At 41.4% G+C, this 25,234-nt stretch overlaps 1 protein-coding gene across 4 annotated transcripts in view; it reads left to right on the forward strand.

The window, feature by feature from the left end:
* The window catches only part of LOC108315736 (aldehyde oxidase 2), a 79,738-nt gene extending 70,105 nt beyond the window's left edge, over positions 1-9,633 (forward strand). For all 4 annotated transcript variants that reach the window (XM_017545209.2, XM_017545212.2, XM_017545210.2 and 1 more), the window contains 2 exons: positions 7,209-7,281; positions 8,778-9,633. In XM_017545209.2, coding sequence (XP_017400698.1) covers positions 7,209-7,262 — 54 coding nt within the window. In that variant the 3' untranslated portion in view covers positions 7,263-7,281; positions 8,778-9,633. The remainder of the gene's footprint in view (positions 1-7,208; positions 7,282-8,777) is intronic.
* The last annotated feature ends 15,601 nt before the right edge of the window (positions 9,634-25,234 follow it).

Here is a 25,234-nt window from a genome sequence, read left to right on the forward strand (position 1 = left end):
TTTCACCATGTTGGCCAGGCTGGTCTCGAACTCCTGGCCTCAGGTGATATGCCTGCCTCAGTCTTCCACAGTGCTGGGATTACAGGTGTGAGCCACCGCGCCCAGCCATGATTATTTATCCTTCATATTTCTCACGACCTACAATATTTCTAGCCATTGCACTGAATTCACATATATTTGAAACAGTGAGAAGAAAGCCCTCTCCAAATACTTAAGAAGACTTAAGTTACTTTGTTCAAGCCTCCAGACCCCCTCTCTTCAGCTGTTCACCAACAGAGGGAGGGGGCTGGTTAGAAGCCAGCCTTGATTGGAACCTCCCAAGGAGGGCAGAAAGGAGGAAGTCCTGAGTTTTAGTTTAACAAAGAGGCCAAGAAACACAAAAAATTTAGATTATTCTACTATTACCTGTTGCAAGAAATGGCAATATTTCTCCATCCATATAGAAATATAAACAAGAAACCAAGAAGCCATCCTGCCATTTCTCTCCCTCATACTCAGTCGCTAGTCCTTCACCCTGTCCTATTCATTTTTACCCCCCAACAATTTCTTGACCCAGTCTGTTTCCTCCATCCTTAACCACTATATTATTCATTCATCCTGCAAACAAGTGTTGAGCATCTAATGTGTGCCAGGCATTGTTCTACAGAGCAATTCTAGGGCTACAGTAGTGAATGAAACAGAGACCCCCGCCTTGGTGGAGTTTATTTTCTGGTGACCCTAAAGCTACCTACCATCTCTCCATCCTGGATCAAAGCTGTCTCCTGGCTGGTCTCCCTACATCCGCTGTAGCCAGAGCTTGTGGTGTGTCAAAGCAGACCATGCTGCACCAGCACACACATTGGCAAAACCTTCCCTTTGCTCATAGGAGATAGAAAACTTCTTAACTTGCCCTCCCAAGCCTACAAACCTTCAGCGTCCAGTATGGCCAACCCCACCCACCTCTCCAGCCACATGTGACCCCACCCAGCCATACCTGCCTTCTTCTGTCATTCCTCATGTCAAGGACAGAGACACCCACTCCTGCTTTAGGGCCTCTGCCGTGCTCTTCCTTCTCCTTGGAACCATATTCATCTGTTCAACTTGTTAACTTCTACTTGGCCTTAATCAAATTCAACAATTTCATTTGATCCCTTCCTTTCTGCATAGTTTCAGGTCCGAGGAATATAGCCCTCCTGAGTAGCTAGGATTACAGGCATGTACCACCATGTGCTACATAGTGAACCAGACTCACAGGTCCCTGCTCTCAAGGCATTTATAGCCTAGCAGGGAAGGACAACAAACAATGACTGTGAATTAAAAGTGTTTGGCTGACCCTGGGGTATCCTAATACATCCCATAGAACAAAGCCTTTCCGACTTAGCCTTGCGCTTTTCTTGAAGTCAGGGGGGTCATAGATGGGATCCCACTTTGGTTACTCATCATGCAATTATTCATTCATCTAACATATTTATTGAGCACCTTCCATGTGCCAGGCACTGCTAGGAAACTAAAAAACTAGTGGTGAGCAAGATTGTTCTCCATATGACATGAACCTTACATTCTGTGGGGAAAGCCAGACAGTAAACAAGTAAACAAATGCACAATATTATTGCAGGTGGCGATGAATACTGTGAAACAAAATTGAAGAGAAGGGAGCTAGAATGTGAAGGAGAGATTATTTGATTGTAGTTTGTTAGGGAAGTTCCCTCTGGGAGTTTTCACATTTGAGCCAAAGCCTGAGCAAAGCAAGGGAGCAAGTATAAAGCTGGCAATGATACATTGCTGAGATGGGAGCAAGTATAAAGCTGGAGCAAGTATAAAGCTGGCAATGGTACCAGGCTGACAGCAGCTTGTGCAAAGGCCCTGCAGCACCTTCAAAAGAATCAAATTCGCTTGGGATTAAGTAGCCCTCAAAAGTGGCCCTCTTCATAAGTGTATGATTTGCCTCTCTGGTAGAAAAATCTTACAATTGTTGTTCTTCCCGGCAGAGAGAGAAAATAGAATTTGTGGTCACACCATTCATTTTCACATCAGCAGAGTGAAACCTGGATAGTCCTTCCAATCAGCAGCTTTCCTACTAGTCTTTATCACACTTCAGGTCTACTTCTTTAGACTTTTAGTGACAGTAATTCATTCATCCCCATAGGAGGCACAGCAGGCCTCCTGAAGTTCTTATAGCCTGGTTGCTCACACAAACCAATCTCTAAAGCATCTTGGAACAAAAAAAAATCAGAATTTACATTTTTAATATACTTGATCAAACTACAACATGGTTTTTAATTGAAATATATAATGATTCACACTGGTACACAATGCTGTACTATGCAAATACAGAGAAAGAATGAGAAACAGATATTAACAGTCTTTGTATTGGGCTTTTAAATGCTCTTGTCAAAACACAGTTTGTTCTAACAAATAAGAAGGTCGGGGAGTCAGAATATCTGTGTACTAGAGCATAAGTATTGAGAAGTTCAAGACCTCCTCTTTTAATAACCGTCTTAAACCCATAAGGTAAATAACAGCCTAACTAGATCTGTTTCTTAAACAGAAATGATGGTAAAACGCTCAGTACTTTTCCCTTGGAATTAAATAAAATAATGCATGTAAAAATACTGTGTAAATATGAGTCACTCTAAATATTAGCATTAAGGTCATCACCAAAAACCCATAAACTTTTAATGAACTTCTTCAAAATATGCTTCTTCCAAAGAGCTTGAAAAGTGTTTCCACATTAAATCAAGTTAACCTGCTAAGGCCAGAATAAACAACAACTCTTCTAACTAGCAGCCTCATGTTCATTGGTAAATTAGCTTCAAGAAAGGCAGGCATTGGTAAGAAGCCTAAGGCATGTTTGTTACCAAAAATAATAATTATTATTATAATGTATGAATGAGCAATTTACTATGTCAAAAGGTTTTTTTTTGTTTGTTTTTTTTTTAAACATGTTTGGGTTTGTTTAACCTTAATCACAGCATTGCTGGCTGCATTTTTACATGGGCTCTTTCTCAGGTGGTTAATTTCTGGTGAGGACAGTGTTGCTGGTGATGGTTTCTACTGTGAGCCCAGCAGGGCAGCCTGGCTCAGCTAGGAATGGCCAGAAACATAGTCTTTATGTAATTTCCTTTTCGGTGATGGGAGAAAGAAAAATACATATTTCTTGGAAAATGTGTTTTGTACAGTCATCTTAAATTCCACAAGGGGAAAAAAAAGTAAATTTCCCTTAAAGATATACATAAATACATATTTAGCACTTTCAAATTAGGACTTCTCCTTAGAAACAGTGATTTCATTAAAAAAAAAAAAAATCTTTAGGATTCAGAGACATGAAGGGTTCCACACTCTCAAAAATTAGAAAAATACTGCCTTGGAGAATGTGGAATAGGTCAGACTTTTTTTAAAAAAAATCATGTTATCTTAATATCACCAGCAGCAAAACATATTTACTGAGTAATCACAAAATGTGCTGTATGTGGGCTGCCATAGTGGGAGGCCATGTAAAGCCAATTAGCAGCTTCAGTTTCCATCTCCTGGAAGTTAAAATCAGACAACTCAGCTTGGAAACAAGTTTATAAACAGGTTTCAGCTTACCCCACTTCTGAAGGGGCAGCCTGGAACATGCTGACTCACAAGAACTCCTTGCAACCATAACAAATGGCTAATGTCCTGCGTTACACTGACGGATGATTTTATCATAACCTAGTGGGGAAAAGTCCTTCATTCTTAGCTCAGTCCTCAATTCCAAATGGCCATGCCTGTCCTTCACAGAATCTGATATTCTGAGATTGACCAATGGCTGGTTTCCGAAGTCCTTCACCTTCTTCCCACGCCGCAAACCCTAATGCCATCTCCATCTACGGACTCCCTTTACAGCACTGTGTCTCTCACATCCCCACCTCTCATTTTCCCTCCCTGCTTCTTTTGCATTTCTAGATGCCCAGACTCAGTGAGAGTTGGCAGCATTAAAAGTGCCACCTGTTTAGTTCAGTAACTGGAGCCCTTCCTCCCTGATGAAGGAGGAGAGGCACATGAACATTTCGCATACTGCCGGCAGCCTGGTTTACCCACTCCTCTCAGGCTGTTCACTCCCAAACACTAGCCATTCAGGATGAAGCCTGTTCAACCCCATACTCCATACACAGCCCTGGATTTCTCTGAGCTGGGGGAGATGTACTGTCAGCCCTACAAGACTGCCTTTCTATTTCTTAGGGCTCATAGACCACAACATGTGAAAACATGAAATCTCCAGCCTGTTCAGCTAAAATCTAAGCTACAGATAATTGGCAGGGCCTTAGACCAGCACAGACATGCTTCGGTCACCTGGATTCCTTGAGATGGAACACAGAGCGGACTGCACAGCTCAGACAGACTGACAGTCTCCCATGGTGTCTTCCTCAGAATGCTCAACCTATTGTCCTGTTCCCATAAACACACACGCATACATGCATGCATGCACGCACACAGACACATGCATGCGCATACTTAGGCATGCACTCATTCTTAACCACATTCTTCTAGCCTCTCATGCTGTCTTGAAAGAGGTTTTATTGGCTGTGAAACTGGTTCCACATTGAATATGTTTGTCCCAGGATGCAGGGACTGAATCTTTTCCCTGCAGTGTTTGGTGACATTTCACAGAGTAGCTATTCTTACTTCTGAAGGGAGATTCTCTGATACTGTTATTCAATGTATAATTTGTATCTAAAAACTCTCCTATGTGATCTCTTCCTCCTTAGGTTTGTAGGAGCAGAGGAAAGGGAGAGATAGGGAGAACACCTAAAAGGGAAGGGCAAAAGCTAGAGGCATTCCGCAGTTTAAGAGAGGAAATCAGAGATGCAAAATATAAAACAGGAGAAAAGACAGCCATCTCATCCTGCCAGGGAGAAGAGTTACAATGAACTGTTTTAGCTTAGTGCTTGAGACAGGCCCCAAGTCAGAGTGTATCTGGGTTTCAATTCCAGCTCCATCTTTTTCTTTTCTTTTTTTTTTTTTTTTTTTTTTGATGGAGTCTTGCTCTGTCACCCAGGCTGAAGTTCAGTGGCATGATCTCAGCTCACTGCAACCCCCGCCTCCCAGGTTCAAGTGATCCCCTCACCTCTGCCTCCCGAGTAGCTGGGACTACAGGTGCATACCACTATACCCAGCTAGTTTTTGTATTTCTGGTAGAGACAAGGTTTCACCATATTGCCCAGGCTGGTCTCAAACTCCTGAGCTCAAGTGATCTGCCCACCTCAGCCTCCCAAAGTGCTGGGATTACAGGCATGAGGCACTGCACCCGGCCCCAGCTCTACCTTTGATGCTTTAACTTCTCTGATCACTCAGTTTTCTTATCTATAAAATGAGGGACAGTTTGGGTATAAAGAGAATAACTCTAGTTACATTACAGGGTTGTTTTAAGAATTGAATAAGATAATATATAAAGCAGTTAGCAGTTATTGCACATAGTAAATGGTCAATACATACTGATGATGATGATGGTGAAGACGATTGAGTCAGGGATCCCTAAGACCACCCTTAGGTTTAACGATTCGCTAGAAGTGCCCAGGCACAGTGGCTCTCGCCTGTAATCCCAGCACTTGGAAGGCTGAGGCAGGAGGATCATTTGAGATCAGGAGTTCGAGACCAGCCTGGGCAACAAAGCAAGACGGTGTCTTCACTAACAAACAAATTAGCTAGGCATGGTGGCCCATGCCTATAGTCTCAGCTACTCAGGAGGCTAAGGTGAGAGGATTACTTGAGCCCAGGAGTTTGAGGCTGCAGTGAGCTATGATTTTGCCACTGCACTGAAGCCTGGGTGACAGGGCAGGACTCTGTCTTAAAAAAAAGAGAGAGAGAGAGAGAGAGAGAGATTAAAAATTCCATAACTTCAGCAGAAGAGTAGACTCAAAGTTCCCATAGGCTAAACTGAGGAGTTTTGCCCTGTGTCCAGCCCAGACCTTGCAGAACAGGCTCATTCTAAAGAAGAGGGCCAAGCAGCTCTCACAGGAGCAGCTAAGAAGACAATAGGGAAGGCCCCTTTGGGAAGGCAAACCTAGCCCTTCATTTACATTTCAATATAGAGGGCAAAAAGTAAGAACGAATTCAGGAAAATGTCCTGAGTGGTAGAAGTTGGGTGAATTTCTTGGCTTTTTGTATTTTTGTGAAGTAAATACCTATTAGGAAAGGGGAGAAAGCTCTTTGGAACCCTCATAGCTTTCCATCATCAGGGAAAAGTTTGCTTTGCTTTGTAACATATTTGTAACTAAAAGTCAACCCTTCAAACCAAAACATAGCAGGGGAGAGGGGGGATGTCTGTTCTGCTTTGGGGTTGAACCTAAAGGGGAGAATTCCCTGAAGAGGAGATAGGCGTTGAGGACCATGAGAAAGGATGAACAATTCTTGGGACTTGTAGTCCAGGAGAGTGAAATGAGGCTGGGGTTAACCAGCAAGAACACAATGTCACACAACCCCTTTGGCTAAAGGTGTGGACAGGGCTGTTATCTTATCACTGTGGAGGAGTCTAGGTGTGTGGGCTCAGTGTGTACACCACCCAGCCTAGCCACATCCCCACTCCCAGATGAATTCATAGGAGGTATAATTCTCTTTGGATTCTTATCTGGAAAGCAAAGAAGATAGGTAACTAATTGAACTGCCCTCTTACTAAGCTGAGCATGGTGGCTCACGCCTGTAATCCCAGCACTATGGGAGGCAGAGGCAGGTGGATCACTTGAGGCCAAGAGTTCCAGACCAACCTGGCCAACATGGTGAAACCCCAAATCTACAAAATACAAAAATGAGCCAGGCGTGGTGGTGAACACCTGTAATCCCAGCTACTCAGGAGACTGAAGCATGAGAATCACTTGAACCTGGGAAGAGGAGGTTGCTGTGAGTTGAGATCGTACCACTGCACTCCAGCCTGGGTGACAGAGCAAGACTCTGTCTCAAAAAAAAAAAAAAAAAAAAAAAAAAAAAAAAAAAAACCAAAAACTTCTCAAAAAAAAAAAAAAAAAAAAAAAAGTCTGAAGTGCCCTCTTAGCAACATTAGGTATAGCAGAGAGGACAACACAAACCCACCTTCTTTTCACAGTTGTCATTTGAAAGGAATAACACAGTCCCATGCCCCAGAAGCCAGAAACATCCAGTCTCCTCTCATCCAAAAAATTTTTAATACCCAAGATCTGATGTAATGCTCCTGTTGAAATATTGCAGTGGTGTTATGGTATATTAAGTATTTAATTTGCTTTCTTTCTTAGATCCCAAGAGATGACCCTAAGACATTTAAACCTTGGTCTATCCCTATAGCATAACACTGGTATTTCCTAAAAGGTAAGATCAATAAACTAAAAGAGTATTATTCAAACAGCAGGGGAGAATCAGACAATCCAGTAGCTTTCACACTGTGTTCTACAGAAACCAAGGATTGCACAAGTGCTTAAATCATGCTTCATTTTAAAGTCAATATATCTTATCCAATATTTAAGACCTTTAACAGTAAATATGCATGATTTGGGAACCTGACAAAGGAAGGCCAGGGTGTTTTAACCAACATGGTAGTTTTTCTTTTTATTTTAAAATAAAATATGAGAATACACTGGATTAAAATATTTAAAGATCCTACTCCCTGATTCTTCTAAGAATCACAACCAGAATGCAAAACACCAAATTGAAATCTACTGATTACTCCATTTATAATTAACTAGCACTGTTTGGAAGAGTTATCTATCTATTCATTGAATTCAACTGCTGCAATTTTGTGCTGCTGCTTAACACAACACACAGAGCACTGAAGGCTTTGGAGAGTGGCCACAGAAACTCCCTGGGAAATACATGCTGATAAGAAGAAACATTGTTTTTTTGTTGGAAAATTAAACTTCTACGTTCTGCACACTAACAAGGCAACAACTGAAAACACTGTGGAAGAGAAAGAACTATTGCATTCACTCAGAAAAAATATAAATTTTTTTCATTAAAATCTAATTTTCCAGTGTAATCAGGGTCTTGCTATGTCACCCAGGTTGGTCTTGAACTCCTGGGCTCAAGTGATCCTCCCATTCTGGCCTCCCAAAGTGCTGAGATTACAGGCATGAGTCACTATGCCCAGCCTGTACAGACTTTAAAATAAAGACCATCCTCTGCTATGCATGGTTGCTCATGCCTGTAATCTCAGCACTTTGGGAGGCCAGAATGGGAGGATCACTTGAGCCCAGGAGTTCAAGACCAACCTGGGTGACACAGCAAGACCTCGTCTCTCTTTTTTAATTAAAATTTTAAAGTTAAGAATTTTTTAAAAGACCATCCTCAAATTGCAAGACAAATTTAAAAAACAAAAAACCCCTTGTCACTTTACCACTTATAATTACTTCTGTGTGTCAGAATGTTATCCATGCCTTGTAGTCAAAAGAAGATGCACATATAAATTGCATTCTGAGTCTGTAACTCATTTACCTGCAATTTCGAATTCTTACACTCTTCAAAGTAACATAATTGCTCTTACATATGTGCTTTATAAGGAAGTGTTCAACATTGATCTTATAAATTAAATTTATACCACATTAAAAACATATACATGTGTGTGTTCCCCATAACATTTTAAACCTCTTGCTAAAAATATTCAAAAAACCTCTGACGTCATCCAGTTTCTTATTTTATAAATGAAGGCATGGAGGCCACAGGAGAGTAAGTAACTACCCAAATGCACTTATTCATAACTGTAAATCTTATCAACCCAATTGTCAATTATTTATTGTTCTTCTCCCTAAATATGAAATTGAGAGATTTGTATACTTTGTTTCATAATTATTGCCTTTTCTTCTTTTTTCCAGGTGTTTCAGTTTTTCACAAGTAAAAAGATGGCTTGTTAACCCTAAATGGGTTCCAAACTGATACTCTTATACTGTTGTAGAAAAAAAATAGACACAATTTAGAAACATTATCCAACTCTGATTATATTAACCCAATGAATCATTATTTACAAAGTATTTTACTTAGACTTTCCAGCCTAGAAGCCACCAGCAAAGCACTGCTATATCCATAGCAAGCAAGTTTAATGCTGATTTGTTTCTGAAAAGATCATATAAACATTGATGTAAAAGCAAATTTTTCCTTTCTGTGTCCATCCAATCTAACTGGACTGGTAATACAGGTTGTGATCACTGCATGAACAACACTTCTTGGTAGATAAATATATGATGATTTTCCCATTGTATTTGGTTCAGTAACCACAAGAGAGTTCTGCAAGTTTTGTTTTGCCATGGATCAGCCATAGGTCTATGTACGTGCATTTGACAGCAAAGGAGTGGTATTTCCCTCATGTAGATCTACTGTTCAATTGATTAACGTTCTTTTGGACTGGGAGAAGGAGATAAAGCAATATAAAAAGTTTGCCTTACCATGTGTATTATTTTAAATGACGGTAAATACAATTGCATTTTTTTTTTCTTAGAATTTGGTCAGTTGGAGATAAGGATGGTTACTGGGTATTTATTTTCCATTTGTCATAGTTGAAAACTATAAAGCACTAAAAATAGAGGGACTTGAATAAAAATTATTTCTGTGAATTGAGGCAGTAAAATCTGGATGGCATAGATGTTAATAAAATACTTTTTTAAAAAGATACAGTTGAAGCCACATATTTGAAACCAGTTCTTTGGGCTCAATAAACATCATTAAAATATGAAACCAACTAAAATTTTTAAATAAGTAATACATTAACATAGCTTGGATGTTTAAAAAACGATAAAGCAAAGACTTACTCTCATACTGCTATGGCCTGAACGTTTATGTCCCCCCAGAATTCATACATTCAAACCTAAACCCCAAAGTGGTGGTATTTTTTTTGTTTGTTTGCTCTTTTTTTGTTGTTGTTAGAAGATACTAGGTCCTAGAAAAGGTGGTGGTATTAAGAGGTGGGGCCATTGGGAAGTGATCAGGTCATGAGGGCTCCATCTTCATGAATGAGATTAGTGCCCTTATGAAAGAGACCCCCAAGAGCAAGGCAACCTCCTTCACCATGTGAGAACACTGCAAGAAGACACCATCTATGAACCAGAGAGTGGCCCCTCATCAAATACTGAACCTGTTAGCACCTGGATCTTGGACTTCCCAGCCTCCAGACTGTGAGTAAAACATTTCTGTTTATAATCCACTTAGTTTGTGGTATTTTTGTTATAGCAGCCCAAACCAACTAAGACACATACCACCCCCATCCATCCAATTCTCACACATGTACAGAGTGTAACTTCTGCTTTCCCAGAAGCCCCAGTGCGTAGCCTGTCCCAGAATGCCCAGCCACGCTTGGCAAAATCAGATCTACTCAGCCGGCCCTACAAACGGACAGGACACAATAGCCAAATGTCAGAATGTTTGAAGAAGGCTAGGGCAACAGGACAAGTACCTGGCTCCTGCCCCTATTTTCACACCTGCTGTGCGCCTTCTCTCTGTCTAGACAACTCCACCCTACCCGCTTCCCAGCATCCATGTCAGCCTGGTGGTGCCTGTAAGGGTGAGGAACTGTAACCCTTAGTGCTCATCGTGGGCTTCATGGAGCCTCCTATTTCTTACTCTCTGGGACTTGGAGCATGGGAGACATTTGTACTTTTGCTTTCTGAGCCTGGGTTCTCTGTAGTAGGTTTTCTTTTTTTTAAAGAAAAACAGCCTGCTCCCAGTTCCACCCTAGAACAGTGAAAATTAACATTGTATCTGTTTCATAGAATTGAGCAGACAAATAGCAAAAAGATGTGCTTTCTAATTTTTAAGATGTCAAAAGAAAGTCAAAAAATTAGGCAGAAATAGTTGGAGACAGAAAATAAAGGAATTTTCTCAGTCCCCCCACACAACCCTGAAAGTTAATGTGAAGATGCCACTGAGTACAAAGCAATTGCGTTCCTTCCTTTGCCGAGGCTCAGTAGGACAGGCTCCCCTGTGCTCCTGTAACGTCACCTTTAGATAATTTTACTAAATGTGAAATTTAGTAAACTTTAGTAAACTTCACATTTAGTCTTGCTCCAAACCATTCTGCTCCAACCATTCTTGCTCCAAACCATTCTGCACATAACGGCCAAGATAATCTTTCTCAACATCTGTAGCCACTCACTGCCACTGGGTAAAAGAGTAGCATTCAACAGACAGTTTCTTCTTCCAAAAGGGACTTTACTGTCATCTGTGAAGTGGTCACCTATTGTTTTTATCTGACTGCTGTCTCTTCCTTTGGGAAATCATCCATCCTCCACTCCATGTGTTCCAAATGAGCTGCTGGGAAAGGAATGGGAGAAGCTGGGTTAGAGCCTCTCCTGAGAGATAGGCTCTTGCGCAAGGTACACAAGGTGAAAAGGCCACTGTAGCAGGTCGCCTGGATGGCCGCAGACAGTCCACAAGCTCCTGCTGCTGATCTCCTCAGAAGTGCCCTCAATTCTGTGACCTACCCAGCACCTTTCCAGTGGTCAGTTTCCTAGGGTTGCCGCAACAAATTTTCACCAGCTGGGTGGCTTCGGTGTGTATTCTCTCACAGTTCTGGAGGCTAGACGTCCAAAATCAAGGTGCTGGCAGGGCTGTGGGTTCTCAGGTAGCATCCTTCCTTGCCTCTTCGGGCGGCTCCTGGCGTTCCTTGTGGCTGCATCACCCCAACCTCTCTGCCTCAGTCATCTCGTGGCCTTCTTCCCAGTATGTCTGTATCCAAATCTTCTCCTTTGTCATAAAAACACCAGTCATTGGATTTAGGGCCCACCTTAATCTAGTAAGACCTTAGCTTAGCTTAATTAATCTGCAAAGACTTTATTTCCAAATAAGGCCACTTCTGAGGTTCCAGGTAGACATTAATTTGGGAGGACGCTATTCAACCCACTCTATCAATAAACCTTGCTGAAACTAATGGATAGTTTTGGGGTAGAAGTGACCCTCTCTCCTTTATGCCCCTATTGTACCTGGTTCTTCTGTCACACACACTATCTATTTGTCTGCATGTGTATCCTTTCTTTCTAGACAAACCACTGACTGATGACAGGGACTGTGTTTTACTCATCTCTTACCATAGGGTCTATCTCAAGCTGATACTTACATATGTTTGATTAAGGAAGAGCCAAGGAATGTGCTCTATGACAACAAAAGTGCAGATGAACCTACACTGTGCAACTCAGATATCCATGAGCCAGGAGAACTAAGGAAGGTAAAAAGAAAAAGCCTACAGTTATTTGACAAAGAAACTAGGCTTCACATTTTTATTGGATGTAAGTCTGCTGGAGTCACTATTTATTTTACTTGCACATATTAAGCAAAATTTTCCAAAACTTGGAAATAAGGCAAAAAGAAAAAAAAATACTATGAGACGTTTATTTTCTTTTATTTTAGAAACAGGGTGTCACTCTGTCACCCAGGCTGGAGTGCACTAGTACAATCATGGCTCACAAGCCTCAAACGTCTGGGCTCAGGCAGTCCTCCCATCTCGGCCTCCAGTGTAGCTAGGACTACCAGAGTGTGCCACCAGGCCTGGCTAATTTTTTAAAGTTTTGTAGAGATGAGATCTCCCAATATTGCCCAGGCTGGTCTCAAACCCCTGGCCTCAAGTAAACCTCCCCCTGCAGGTAACTTTTCAATGTTATCCTCCAGCACTGTCTAATAAACCCATTATAGAGTAATCTGATACTCTAAGGCTGCCCTGTCTGTATGGTAGCCATGAGCCACATGTGGCTATGTTTTAATCTTTAAATTTAAATTAAAAATTCCATTTTCTAGTTTCTTTTTTTTTTTGAGACGGAGTCTTGCTCTGTCACCAGGATGGAGTGCAGTGGCCTAATCTCTGCTCACTGCAACCTCCACCTCCCGGGTTCAAGCAATTCTCCTGCCTCAGCCTCCCGAGTAGCTGGGACTACAGATGCATGCCACCATGCCCAGCTAATTTTTGTATTTTTAGTAGAGGCGGGTTTTCACCATGTTGGTCAGGATGGTCTCGATCTCTTGATCTCATGATCCGCCCACCTCGGCCTCCCAAAATGCTGGGATTTCAGGCACAAACCACTACATCCAACCTCGTTTTCTAGTTTCTTTAGCTACATTTCAAGTACTGTATTCAGTATACACATGCAGCCAGTGGGTACCTTATTGAACAGCACAGAAAAGACCAGTATCTATCACCCCAGAAAGTTATATAGATGATTTTGCTCTAGGGAAATGTCACTTTATGTATCTACTATTTATCAATAAGGGCCCAGACCACATTAGATCATGTGGTATGCAGAATGACAGCACGCCAAAGACATCCACATCCTAATCCCTAGACCCTGTGACTATGTTAGGTTATGTGGCAAAGGGAAATAAATGTTGCAGATGGAATTAGGTTTGCTAATCAGGTATCCTTAGAATAAAAACATTATTCCGACTTATTTGAGTGGTCCCTATGTAATCATAAGAATCCTTAAATGTGGAAAAGAAAGGCAGAAGAATTGGTATTAAAGTAGCACAGTGCAAAGAAGACTCAACTGGCCATTGCTGGCTTTGAAGATGTCAGGGGCCACAAGCCAAGGAATACAGGCAGTCTCTGGAAGCTAGTGAAGGTGATGAAACACATTCTCACCTAGAGTCTCCAGGCAGAGTGCAGCCCTGCTGACACCTTGATTTTAGCCCAGTGATACCCGTTTTGGACTTCCGACCTTCAGAACTGTAAGATAATAAATTCGTGCTGTTTTAAGCCACCAAGTTTGGGATAATTTGTTATAGCTGTAATAGGAAATAATACAGGTGTTAACTTGTAAAACATTCATAAATTACCAAGAATTTCTGTATAGTTGATAATCCAAAAGGTTCCAGTTTTATTGCCCTTAGGACCATTAACCAGTTTTGTTTTGTTGTTTGTTTGGGGTTTTTCTCCCCCTAATCTGCAATCTTATTCTGATGTTCTTTTTTCCATCTTGGTTTCTCACATCTTCCTTTGAACTTGCTTTATTACGCTGGCTCCCTCATTGACTATATATTTGACATCTGCTCACTATATATTATATAGAAGTCACTGTATATTGTACAGCTTTAAGGTCACAAGTGGTTTTTGGTTCCATGGATGAATTGTATAGTGGTGAAGTCTGGGACTTTAGTGTCCCCATCACCCAAACAGTGTACATTGTACCTAATAGGGAGTTTTTCATCCCTCATCCCTCTCCCACTCTCCCTCCTTGGTTTATACACTTAAAGTTAGATGCTGACATGCAGTCAGCAAAGGAAAAAAAAATAAACACAGGACTCTGAGGTTCTTCCGTATGTAAGAAGAGCCTACATAATTTATAAAGAAATTAATCTTATGAACATAGTTTATTTATAATTTAAATGAATACATTTCATATTCTACAACAAATATAATCTATTGACTAAATGTAACTAATGATGAACCTCCATACACATAACCCCATTAAAAAGTGGGCAAAGGACATAAACAGACACTTTTAAAAAGACATCTAGTGGCCAACAAGCATATGAAAAACAGCTCAATATCACTGATTAGAGAAATGTGAATAGAAACCACAATTAGATACCATCTCATGCCAGTCAGAATGACTATTATTAAAAACTCAGAAAATCACAGATGCTGGTGAGGTTGCAGAAAAAAAGGGAATGCTTACACACTGTTGGGAGTGTAAATTAGTTCAACCATGGTGGAAAGCAGTGTGGCGATTCCTCAAAGAGCTAAAAACAGAACTACCATTATACCCAGCAATCCCATTACTGGGTATATATCTAAAGGTATATAAATCATTGTACCCTAAACACATGCACACAAATGTTCATTCAGCACTCTTCACAATAGCAAAGACATGGAATCAACCTAATACTTGATATGGTCTCCCACTGTGTCCCCACCCAGATCTCATCTCAAATTGTAATCACCACGTGTTGGAAGAGGGGACTGGTGGGAGGTGACTGGATCATGGGGGCAGATTTCCTGCTTCCTGTTCTCATTATAGTGAATTTTCATGAGATCTGATTGTTTGAAAGTGTGTAGCACCTCCCTCTTTGCGCTGTCTCTCTCTTGCTACCATGTAAGATGTGCTTTGCTTCCCCCTTGCCTTCTGCCAGGATTGTAAGTTTCCTGAGGCCTCTTAGCCATGCTTCCTGAACAGACTGCAGAACTGTGAGTCAATTAAACCTCTTTTCTTCATAAATTACCCAGTCTCAGGTAGTTCTGTAGAGTAGTATGAGAACAGACTAATACAATGCCCATCAATGAGAGATTGAATAAAGAAACTGTGGTACATACACACCATGGAATACTATGCAGCCATTAAAAAAGAACCAGATCAGCTGGGAGCAGTGGCTTACGCCTGTAATCCCAGTACTTTGGGAGACTAAGGAGGGCAGATCACGAGGTCAGGAGATCAAGACCATCCTGGCTAACACAGTGAAACGCTGTTTCTACTAAAAATACAAAAATTAGCTGGGTATGGTGATGGGCGCCTATAGTCCCAACTATGCAGGAGGCTGAGGCAGGAGAATAGCTTGAACCTGGGAAGTGGAGGTTGCAGTGAGCCAAGACCATGCCACTGCACTCCAACCTGGGCCACAGAGTGAGACTCTGTCTCAAAAAACAAAAAAGAACAAGATCATGTCTTTTGTGGGAACATGAAGGGAGCTGGAGGACATTATCCTTAGCAAACTAATGCAGGAAGAGAAAACCAAATGCTGCATGTTCTTATAAGTGGGAACTAAGTGATGAGAACTCACGGACACAAAGAGGGGAACAATAGACACCGGGGCCTACTTGAGGGTGGAGGGTGAGAAGAGGGAGAGGATCAGAAAAAATAACTATTGGGTACTAGCCTTAGCACTTATAATGACAAAATAATCTATGCAACAAAGCTCTATGATATGAGTTTATGTAACAAAGCTCTATGATACGAGTTTATATAACAAACCTGCACATGGACTCCTCAACCTAAAATAAAAGTTTAAAAACACACAAAGACCACAAAATAAAAAGTGTTGGCCAAGACATGGAAAAGTTAGAACCCTTGTGCACTGCCGGGAGGAATGCAAACTGGTACAGCTGCAGTGGAAAACAGTATGGTAGTTCCTCAAAAAATTAAAAATTGGTTTGCCACAGGATTCAACAATTCCATTCCTTTTTTTTTTGTCCCCCAAGATGAAGTCTTGTTCTGTGGCCCAGGCTGGAGTGCAGTGTCATGATCTCAGCTCACTGCAACCTCCGCCTCCCAGGCTCAAGTAGCTCTCCTGCCTCAGCCTCCCGAGTAGCTGGGATTACAGGCACACACCACCACACTCAGCTAATTTTTGTATTTTTAGTAAAAACTGGGTTTCCCCATTTTGGCCAGGCTGGTCTCCAACTCCTAACCTCATGATCCCTGCACCTCAGCCCCACCTGCCAAAGTGCTGGGATTATAGGTGTGAGCCACCACGCCCAGCCAGCAATTCCATTTCTTTTATGTTTATAGCAAAAGAATGGAAAGCAAGGTCTCAATAAGATATTTATACACGCATGTTCACAGCAGCATTATTTGCAACAGCTAAAACATGGAAGCAACCCAGTGTCCATCAATGGAGAAACTGTTATTGGAAAATGTGGTATATATTATACAAATAATAGCCTTCTAAAGGAAGGAAATTCTGACACAAGCTACAACATAGATGAACCTTGAGGAACCTTGATGAGCCTTGCTAAATGAAATAAGCCAGTCACAAAAAGACAAATACTGTATGATTCCATTTATATGACAACTTTAAAGTAGTAGAATCAGAGAGACAGAAAATGGAATAGTGGTTGCTAAGCATGTGGGGAAAGTAGAAGGAGAGTTATTGTTTAATAACTTGTTTAATTACAAGATGAAAAGAGCTACAGAGAGGGCCGGGCGCGGTGGCTCAAGCCTGTAATCCCAGCACTGTGGGAGGCCGAGGCGGGTGGATCACGAGGTCAAGAGATCGAGACCATCCTGGTCAACATGGTGAAACCCCGTCTCTACTAAAACTACAAAAAATTAGCTGGGCATGGTGGCGCGTGCCTGTAATCCCAGCGACTCAGGATGCTGGGGCAGGAGAATTGCCTGAACCCAGGAGGCGGAGGTTGCGGTGAGCCGAGATCGCGCCATTGCACTCCAGCCTGGGTAACGAGCGAAAAACTCCGTCTCAAAGAAAAAAAAAAAAAAGAAAAGAGCTACAGAGATGAATGGTGGTGATAGTTGTACATTATTTAATAACACACAACTGTATATTTAAAAATGGTTAAGATGGTAAAATTTAGGTTATGTATGTTTTACCACGATAAAAAATTTGAAAAAAAAAATGAACTTCTTTCTTTTCCTTTTTCTTTCTTTTTAGTAAATATAACGAACAGAGCCTGTACCAATTTAGCTAAGACCTTTTTCCATTTCTTTGGTTTCTTTGTTCCTTGTGCTCAATAAATTGTTGGAATTTAAATGTCCCCCAAGCTTATTCAGATCAGTATCATGAAAATAAACTCCTCCCAAGGCCTCTCAAACACCCTTGTTACCAATAGTTTATACATGTTTTTATCCAAAAAGTAAATAAATCAAAGTTTGGAAGCTGATTTTTCAATCTCCACAAGTTGCTTATAGTCCATAAAAATTGAGGAGATACACACACAGACACACAGACACACACACACACACAAATCCAATCCTCTTCTCCCTAGCCCTAATGTTCTTCTTCCCACTCCTAAATTATCTTCTACCCTGGAAGAAGCAAGAGTAGACCTATCAGAAACATTTAAGGAGCTTTTCCAAAATTCCCATATCCTGCTGCCCACCTCTACCCTATCTTGATATACTACCCAAATATTCTGGCAATGCCAGAATCTGGGTACTTTTTGTTTGTGGGGGTTTTTCGAAACAGGGTCTCACTCTGTCACCCAGGCTGGAGTCCACTGGCACCATCATAGCTTACTGCAGCCTCAAACTCCTGGGCTCAAGCAATCCTTCTGCCTCAGCCTCCTGTGTAACTAGGATTACAAGGGCACACCACCATACCCAGTTGATTTTTTTATTTTTAGTAGAGATGGAGTCTCAACATGTTGCCTATGCTGGTCTCAACCTCTTGACCTCAAGTGATCCTCCTGCCTTGGTCTCCCAAAGCTCTGGTATTACAGGTGTGAGTCACTGCACCTGGCCTAACCTGGGTAGCTTAAGAATCCATAGAGGGAAGAGGAAGAAAAGCAAGTAGACAAAAAGCAGGTTTTTGAAGGGTTACATTGACTTAGTTGAAATATAATTCAACAGGGTCTTATTCTCCAGCTCATCAATGCTCCCCTTCCCCAGAGTAATCTTTACATAATATTGACAGTCTGCTGGTATCATATAGATAATCTCCAGTGGTCTCCACTACTGACCAGTTACACAGTGATCTAAGGCAATTAGGCAATTGATGAACACAGCAATTGGCAGGTTCTCTTCATAAATAGCCATAGCCCCCACTAAAAGTTAGAGGTAGGTCAAACATCTCACATGACAGATTCACTCTGAGTGAACCCAACAGCCTGATGCCAGAACCTTCTACCCTTCTATAATAGTTGGGCCAGCGATAGCAACCTCACAGAGGAGAGTACTCAGAACCCACAGCGCTCCACACTTGGGAGGCTACTGCCATCATTGCTTGCTGGATTCCTCCACCTTCCTTGGATGAGGTTCATAGAGCAAGTGTAACCTTTCTAGTCAACCACATATCTTATTTCTAACATCCACTATGCCAATGAACAAACTTTAAAATAGACTCTTGCAAAATTATTTGAAATGTGTAGGTAACAAAGTTTGAAGTGTGGATTCATGATTTGGATTCTTCAAATGCTAATGAACCACACTTAGAGTGCAGGTTGATGCAAGTATAGAAAAAAGTTAACTTACATTTAAATACATCATATGGTTTACACTAAATTTCTCAAGCATTTTCAGGTAAATTACCACATATAAGCAGAACATAGATGAAGACCAAACTCCTTAGGATGGGCTCTTAGCTCTTTTCAGGTATCCCCTGCTTCGTCTTTGCCACCCCTTCCCCAATATTCATATATACAGATTCACATATACCCTACACCAAACACAGCAAGCAGCTCCCTGCTCTCGAATGTGACAGCTATGTTTCAGGCTGCTCCATGTACTGCTCTTACCTCCCTCTTCCTCATCTGACCAACCTCTTCTGCCAAGACCTACCTGAAATGCTTCCTATTCAGGATCCTTTGGGAACCCCTTCCTTCTCAACCCTGTGGAGTTGGTCACTCCCTTTTCCACATTGTAATGGCATCTTGTATAATACACTCGTGATGGCATTGTGCCATGTCCCTCGCTGGACAGTGCATGTCACAAGCACCATGACTTGCTGTCTTTGGACTTCCATTACAGCACACCAGGCACATAAGGAAAGGCAGAGACCTTCCTAAGAGCTCTCACCAAAAGCATGTCTCAAAGGCAATTAAATCTGTTGCTTATACATTGTTCTTCCTAGGCAAGAAATTCTTAAAATTTCTGAAGTCATGAAACCCCAATGTTCTTAATGTTATTGTATAGCCCTTTTTACCTGGTGATGTGGTTCGGATGTTTGTCCACTCCCAAATCTCATGCTGAATGTGTTTCCCAATGTTGGAGGTAAGGCCTGGTGGGAGGTGATTGGATCATGGGGGCAGATCCCTCATGAGTGGTTTAGCACCATCTCTTTGGTGATAAATAAGTTCTCACTCTGAGTTCACGTGAGATCTGGTTGTTTAAGTGTGTGTGTGGCACCTCCTGCCCCGCTCTCACTTGCTCCCACTCTCGCCATGTGATGTCTCTGTTCCTACTTCACTTTCTGCCCTGAATATAAATTTCCTGAAGCACTCACCCAGAAGCAAATGCTAGTGCCACACTGGTACAGACTGCAGAACCACGAGCCAATTAAACCTCTTTTCTTTATAAATTACCCAGCCTCAGGTATTTGTTTATAGAAACACAAGAATGGCCTATGAACATGCTTAGGTTCTAAAAGTTCTTCATAGAATTTAGGCATTGAAAAAATGTGAGTTGAATTCAAAGAACAGGTATAGAGAACTAGCAGAGAATTTCACTTTAGCACTTAATGTAACTAGTCCCCTAGTGTAAAGAATCTTTGTGCTGGGCAAGCCTTATTGTATAATGTTTTCTGGTGCTACAGCCTTCTGTACTGGTTAAGTTCTGGAAAATGAAACTGTTTTTTTAAAGAAAACTAATTTTATCCCAGAAAGATCTGGGAAATCCTCCAAGACTCCCTTTTAAGAGTAGGACCTGAAATCTATCATTAGAAAAAAGTTCCACTTTTTCTTATCAGATAAATTGACATTAAGTTTACTTAATGGTAGTTCATGGCCTTCTTCTGGAAGACTAATAATCATCAATGATATTATAGTTAGCTTACTTTGAAAGCAAGGTAGCCTTACTTTCTTACAAAGTTGTTGTGAAGAATTATAAAATGTATGTGAAAACCTTTTGTATACAGTAACATCCTCTATAAATTTAAGGTCTACCATAACCACTCTATTACTACTAATAGTAGTACATACCAAATAATAGCAGTAGTACTACTAATAATAGCAATAAGGCAGTGACTAAGTGCTAGTTAGTTTAGCTGCTTTTTCATCTTGGATAAAAACTTTCCATTGGCTGGGCACGGTGGTTCACGCCTGTGATCCCAGCACTTTGGAAGGCCAAGGCGGGTGGATCACTCGAGGTTAGGAGTTTGAGACCAGCCTGGCCAACATGGTGAAACCCCGTCTCTACTAAAAATACAAAAATTAGCCTGGCGTGGTGGCACACGCCTGTAATCCCAGCTACTTGGGAGGCTGAGATAGGAGAATCGTTTGAACCAGGGAGGCAGAGGTTGCAGTGAGCTGGGATCACACCACTGCACTCCAGCCTGGGCAACAGAGCAAGACTCTATCTCAAACATACAAACAAACAAACAAAGCTTTCCATCACACAGAGCCTCCCAAAAAATGAAATGTAGATGTAAAAAGAGACATCAAAGAAGGATGGCCATCTAAATATGCCAGGGAAACAGTTACGCATTGGAGATAATTTTCCAACACTGAGATGTTTGGATCTGGCATCCTCAGTAACATTTCTTAATCTTCAGTTCCACAGTAATATTCTATGAGATATGAACTATTAATAATAAGCAATAAACAGTTTTTTCTAAACAATCCTATAGCTAACATACCACATGCCATCACACTGTTCCTTTGTTGGTTTTTATTTTGTTTTAATGAATACCTTGAATGCTATGTAACTTAGAATGCACATATTAAAATCACTCCAAATATCACTAATGGCAACTCACCTCAAACTATATTCAGAATAAGCACTTTACAGGAGCAAAGAATTTTCACTTTAACCTGTCTTTATTCTGATGTTAAGAGCAGAAAGAGAGAAACAGAAAATGTGTGTATGCCAAATTTCTTGAATCCCTAAGCCTCCCAATTATTTTGCCCTATTCAAAAATCAAGGCAAGGTGTGGTGGCTCACACCTATAATCCCAACATTTTGGGAGGCAAAGGTGGGAGGATTGCTTAAACCCATGAGTTCGAGGTCAGTCTGGGCAACATAACCAGATCCTGTTTCTATTAAAAAAAAAAGAATCTAAAATCTAAATAATAGAGTTTGTTTGCTAAAAGAGGGTATTTATTTATCAAATATTACTAAAATGTTAATGTAATTAAGCAGTCCTTATTTTTATTTTTATCTTGATTATGTCAAATAATATTGATAATAATAACTATTAAAATCATTCTATGCAGCAAGTAAAAGAAATGGTATATATGAGATATGTAGCAAGTGAATGATATTTAACACATTTTTTAAATCTAAAATGAAATTATTTAACAGCTCATTGTACCTCAAAGCTTTTTCATTGTAAAAATGTTTTGGCGCCTATGAAAATACTTCTAGCCACACATACATACATAAATATATGCATACATATATACATGTGTGTATCTAGAAGTATTTCATATACATATGTTACAATATTTAAGCCAGGTTCATAGAATGTTGTATAAACTTCTAGAAGACTCAAAGCATAGGAATAAATACTTTCCCCAGGTCATTTTTCAAGGTTAACAATGTGCTTTTCAAAACAGGCCCTTGACATTCTTCTAATTGTTAGAAATAAAAACCTATTGTAGAAACACTTATCCATTTCCATCAATGAAGTTAAAAGCAGTATCACATTGACATGTTCCACTTAGCACCTTTCTTTTTAAGTAGTTCAAAAGTTTAAAACCCAAAAGTACTAAGGGGGTTCACAGCAATGGCAGAGTGAAGAAGTCAGCATATCCTTTTCCCAAAACAACCATAAAATTGGGCAAGGCTAGGCATGATGATTCACAGCTACAGTCTCTGCACTTTGGGAGGCTGAGGTGGGAGGCTACCTAGGAAGGTGAGGAGTTTAAGACCAGCCTGGGCAACAAAGCAAGACCCCATCACCACCAAAAAACAAACAGACAAAACTAGTAGGCACAATGGCTCATGCCTGTAGTCCCAATTACAAAGAAGGAATGTGTTCACATCTGTGACTAAGAAAGGCTTAAGAGAAAAAAGCAGTAATTGAAACAAGGCTTGAGACAGTAAGTGGGATTTCGACAGTGGAAAATGAAGGAAGGCCATCTCTAGAAAGGTCAAGATGAGGTGTCTCCTGTCTGATAAAAGCACAGAGTTCAATTGTTTGGAAACTTTTTCTACCATAATACAATTTACAAACATTTCCCATGCCAGCCTACAGTGCCTAGTCCTATGGGAGCACCCAAAAGCAGAGAAAAGATAAGTGGCTTGTCGTGGCGGCTCATGTCTGTAATTACAACACTTTGGGAAGCCAAAGCAGGAGGATCATTTAGGACCAGGAGTTCAGGAAAACCTTTAATCCACTTTAATAATCTGCTTACTTTAATATCATTTTTAGTCAAAAATTGTTTGCTACATACCCCACAATGAATGGTAATACCAGATTAAGAACCGCAAATGTAGCCGGGCACAGTGGCTCACGCCTGTAATTCCAGCACTTTGGGAAGCCAAGGTGGGTGGATCACAAGGTCAGGAGTTCAAGACCAGCCTGGCCAACATGGTGAAACCCCATCTCTACCAAAAATATATTTTAAAAATTAGCCAGGCATGATGGTGGGCACCTGTAATACCAGCTACTCAGGAGGCTGAGGCAGAGAATTGCTTGAACCCGAGGGGCGGAGGTTGCAGTGAGCCGAGATCATGCCACTGCACTCAAGCCTGGGCAACAGAGCAAGACTCCCACAATATGTATTTGTTAATTTGAATTTGAAGAAAACCTTGATTACTAATTACTTAGGGAACATTATTAAAATCATATAGAAATAAATTTTTAAAAAAGAGAACCACAAATGTGATGGGAAGTAAAGGTGAAAAACATTGGCCAGAGCCACCCCTAAGTACAAACAGAGGCATTTAAACAGTAAAGAGAAATGATACAGGCTGCAGTTGAGAAGACTGCTCTGGAAGTGCTGAGAAAGGGGATAGTACAGTTAGGAAGTTATTGCAAAAGTCCCATTTAGTTAAGGGTAATAGATGCCTAAATCAAGATGGTACTGAAGAAAGATGATAGAATTTAAAACATAGCAAAAATAGAAGATAAGCTTTGTGAGGCCATAGGCCTGACATGTCCCTATCTCTACTGGTCTCTAGCTTAACACATATTTGTTGAATGAATAAGATCTTGGTGGTGAGGTGGTGTATTATAATGGTGAAGCCAGACTGCTTGGGTTCTTGCACTTACTAGCTCTATGATCTTAGACAAGTTACTTGATCTCGATGCCTCAGTTTTTCCATCTGTAAAATGGGGCTAATAATAGAGTCTACATTATAGGGTAGTTTTAAGGATCAAATGGGGTCACTATACAAAGTGCTTAGAAAAGTGCCTGATACATATAGGTGTGTATTAGTTATTTTTATTTGTGAAACGTTGTACCTTTAACAGAACTTCAGATGTGAAAAATATAGTTCTGGGGGAAGAGCAATCAACAGCACTGACAGTGTTAAATTGACCGGGCAGTGAAGATACCGGATAGTGTGGACTGGGGGCTTGGGAGAAAGGACCGGGTAAGAGACAGAGGTCTGACTCCGGCCACTTCCTTCTGCTCCCCACAGCCTTCCCAGTCACACTAGCTTCCTGCAGTTCCTCCAACAGATCCATTTCTTTCCTGCCTCCTTCCCACTGCTGTTGCCTCAACTTGGAAGGGCATAGAGCCTGGATTTAACAAATATTTGCTTAATGATTCAATAGATGATCTTGGAACTCTTTTAAGCGGAGTAAACATTAAATCCTTGAGAACGTATGAGACTGCCACAGAAGAAAGTATGCAGAAAGAGGTGTCAATACAGAAGAGTCAGCAAATAACTGAACAAGGGCACATTCAGAGCGTAACCCGGATAATTGCAGACCCGATTCAAAGAGGCAAGTAATACTCAATGCTCAGCGGAGGCAAACAGGGTGAAGAATGAAAGAATGACTGGGTTTGGCAATAATTTCAGAAAAGAACGTCGAGGAAGTAATTTTCCATGAGGTTGCGTGGGGGTGGGGTGATAGAGGTCAGATAATTAAGCAAAAGAAGTCAACTAATACAGACTATTTTATTAAAAGGTTTAGGGAAGAGAAGCCATTCTTCTACCAGAGAGTAGAGAAACAACTAGAGAGAAGCAAACTGCGGCACAGTGAATAAAAACATGGGGCTACATTCTAAAGGCGCTGTGCATCTCTATCAGCAGACTTTTGACAGGTCCCCAGTGCTTTTCACACGTACTATCTTATCTGATCGTACCCCAGCTCCCTGATGATACACCCTCTAACTGAGGGGTTCCCAAGGTGTGGTCCGTAGACCAGCTGCAACATCACAGAGAACTTGTCGGAAAGGCACATTCACGGGCTCCACACCAGGCCTACAGAATCAGAAACTGCAGGTGGGGCCCAGCAATCTGTTCTAACAAGTCCTCCAAGGGATTCTGATGCTCTCCAAGTCCCCACTGCCATCACACTCGGGAGACAACCGCTGCAGAGCGCGAGGGCCGCGGTTGGAGGGCAGAATTTCCCCCTCTGAACCCTCGGTTTGTGTCCTCCTCGCTCCTAAGGGAGGCAGTGAACAACCAGACAGCCCCTCAGAGCAAAGTCGTCCCGCTAGGGACTCAGCCAGAGCGAGCTCCGCCCACCCCGGCCGGGGCGGAGGCGAGGTGTGGTTTCCTTCCCCAAGCCACGCCCCCGGACCCGCCCCCAGCCTCCGCCCCCGCACGACCCGAGCGCCCCCGCCCTCCGGTTT

The sequence above is a fragment of the Cebus imitator genome, unplaced genomic scaffold, assembly GCF_001604975.1.
Source record: "Cebus imitator isolate Cc_AM_T3 unplaced genomic scaffold, Cebus_imitator-1.0 Scaffold178, whole genome shotgun sequence".
Classification (NCBI taxonomy): domain Eukaryota; kingdom Metazoa; phylum Chordata; class Mammalia; order Primates; family Cebidae; genus Cebus; species Cebus imitator.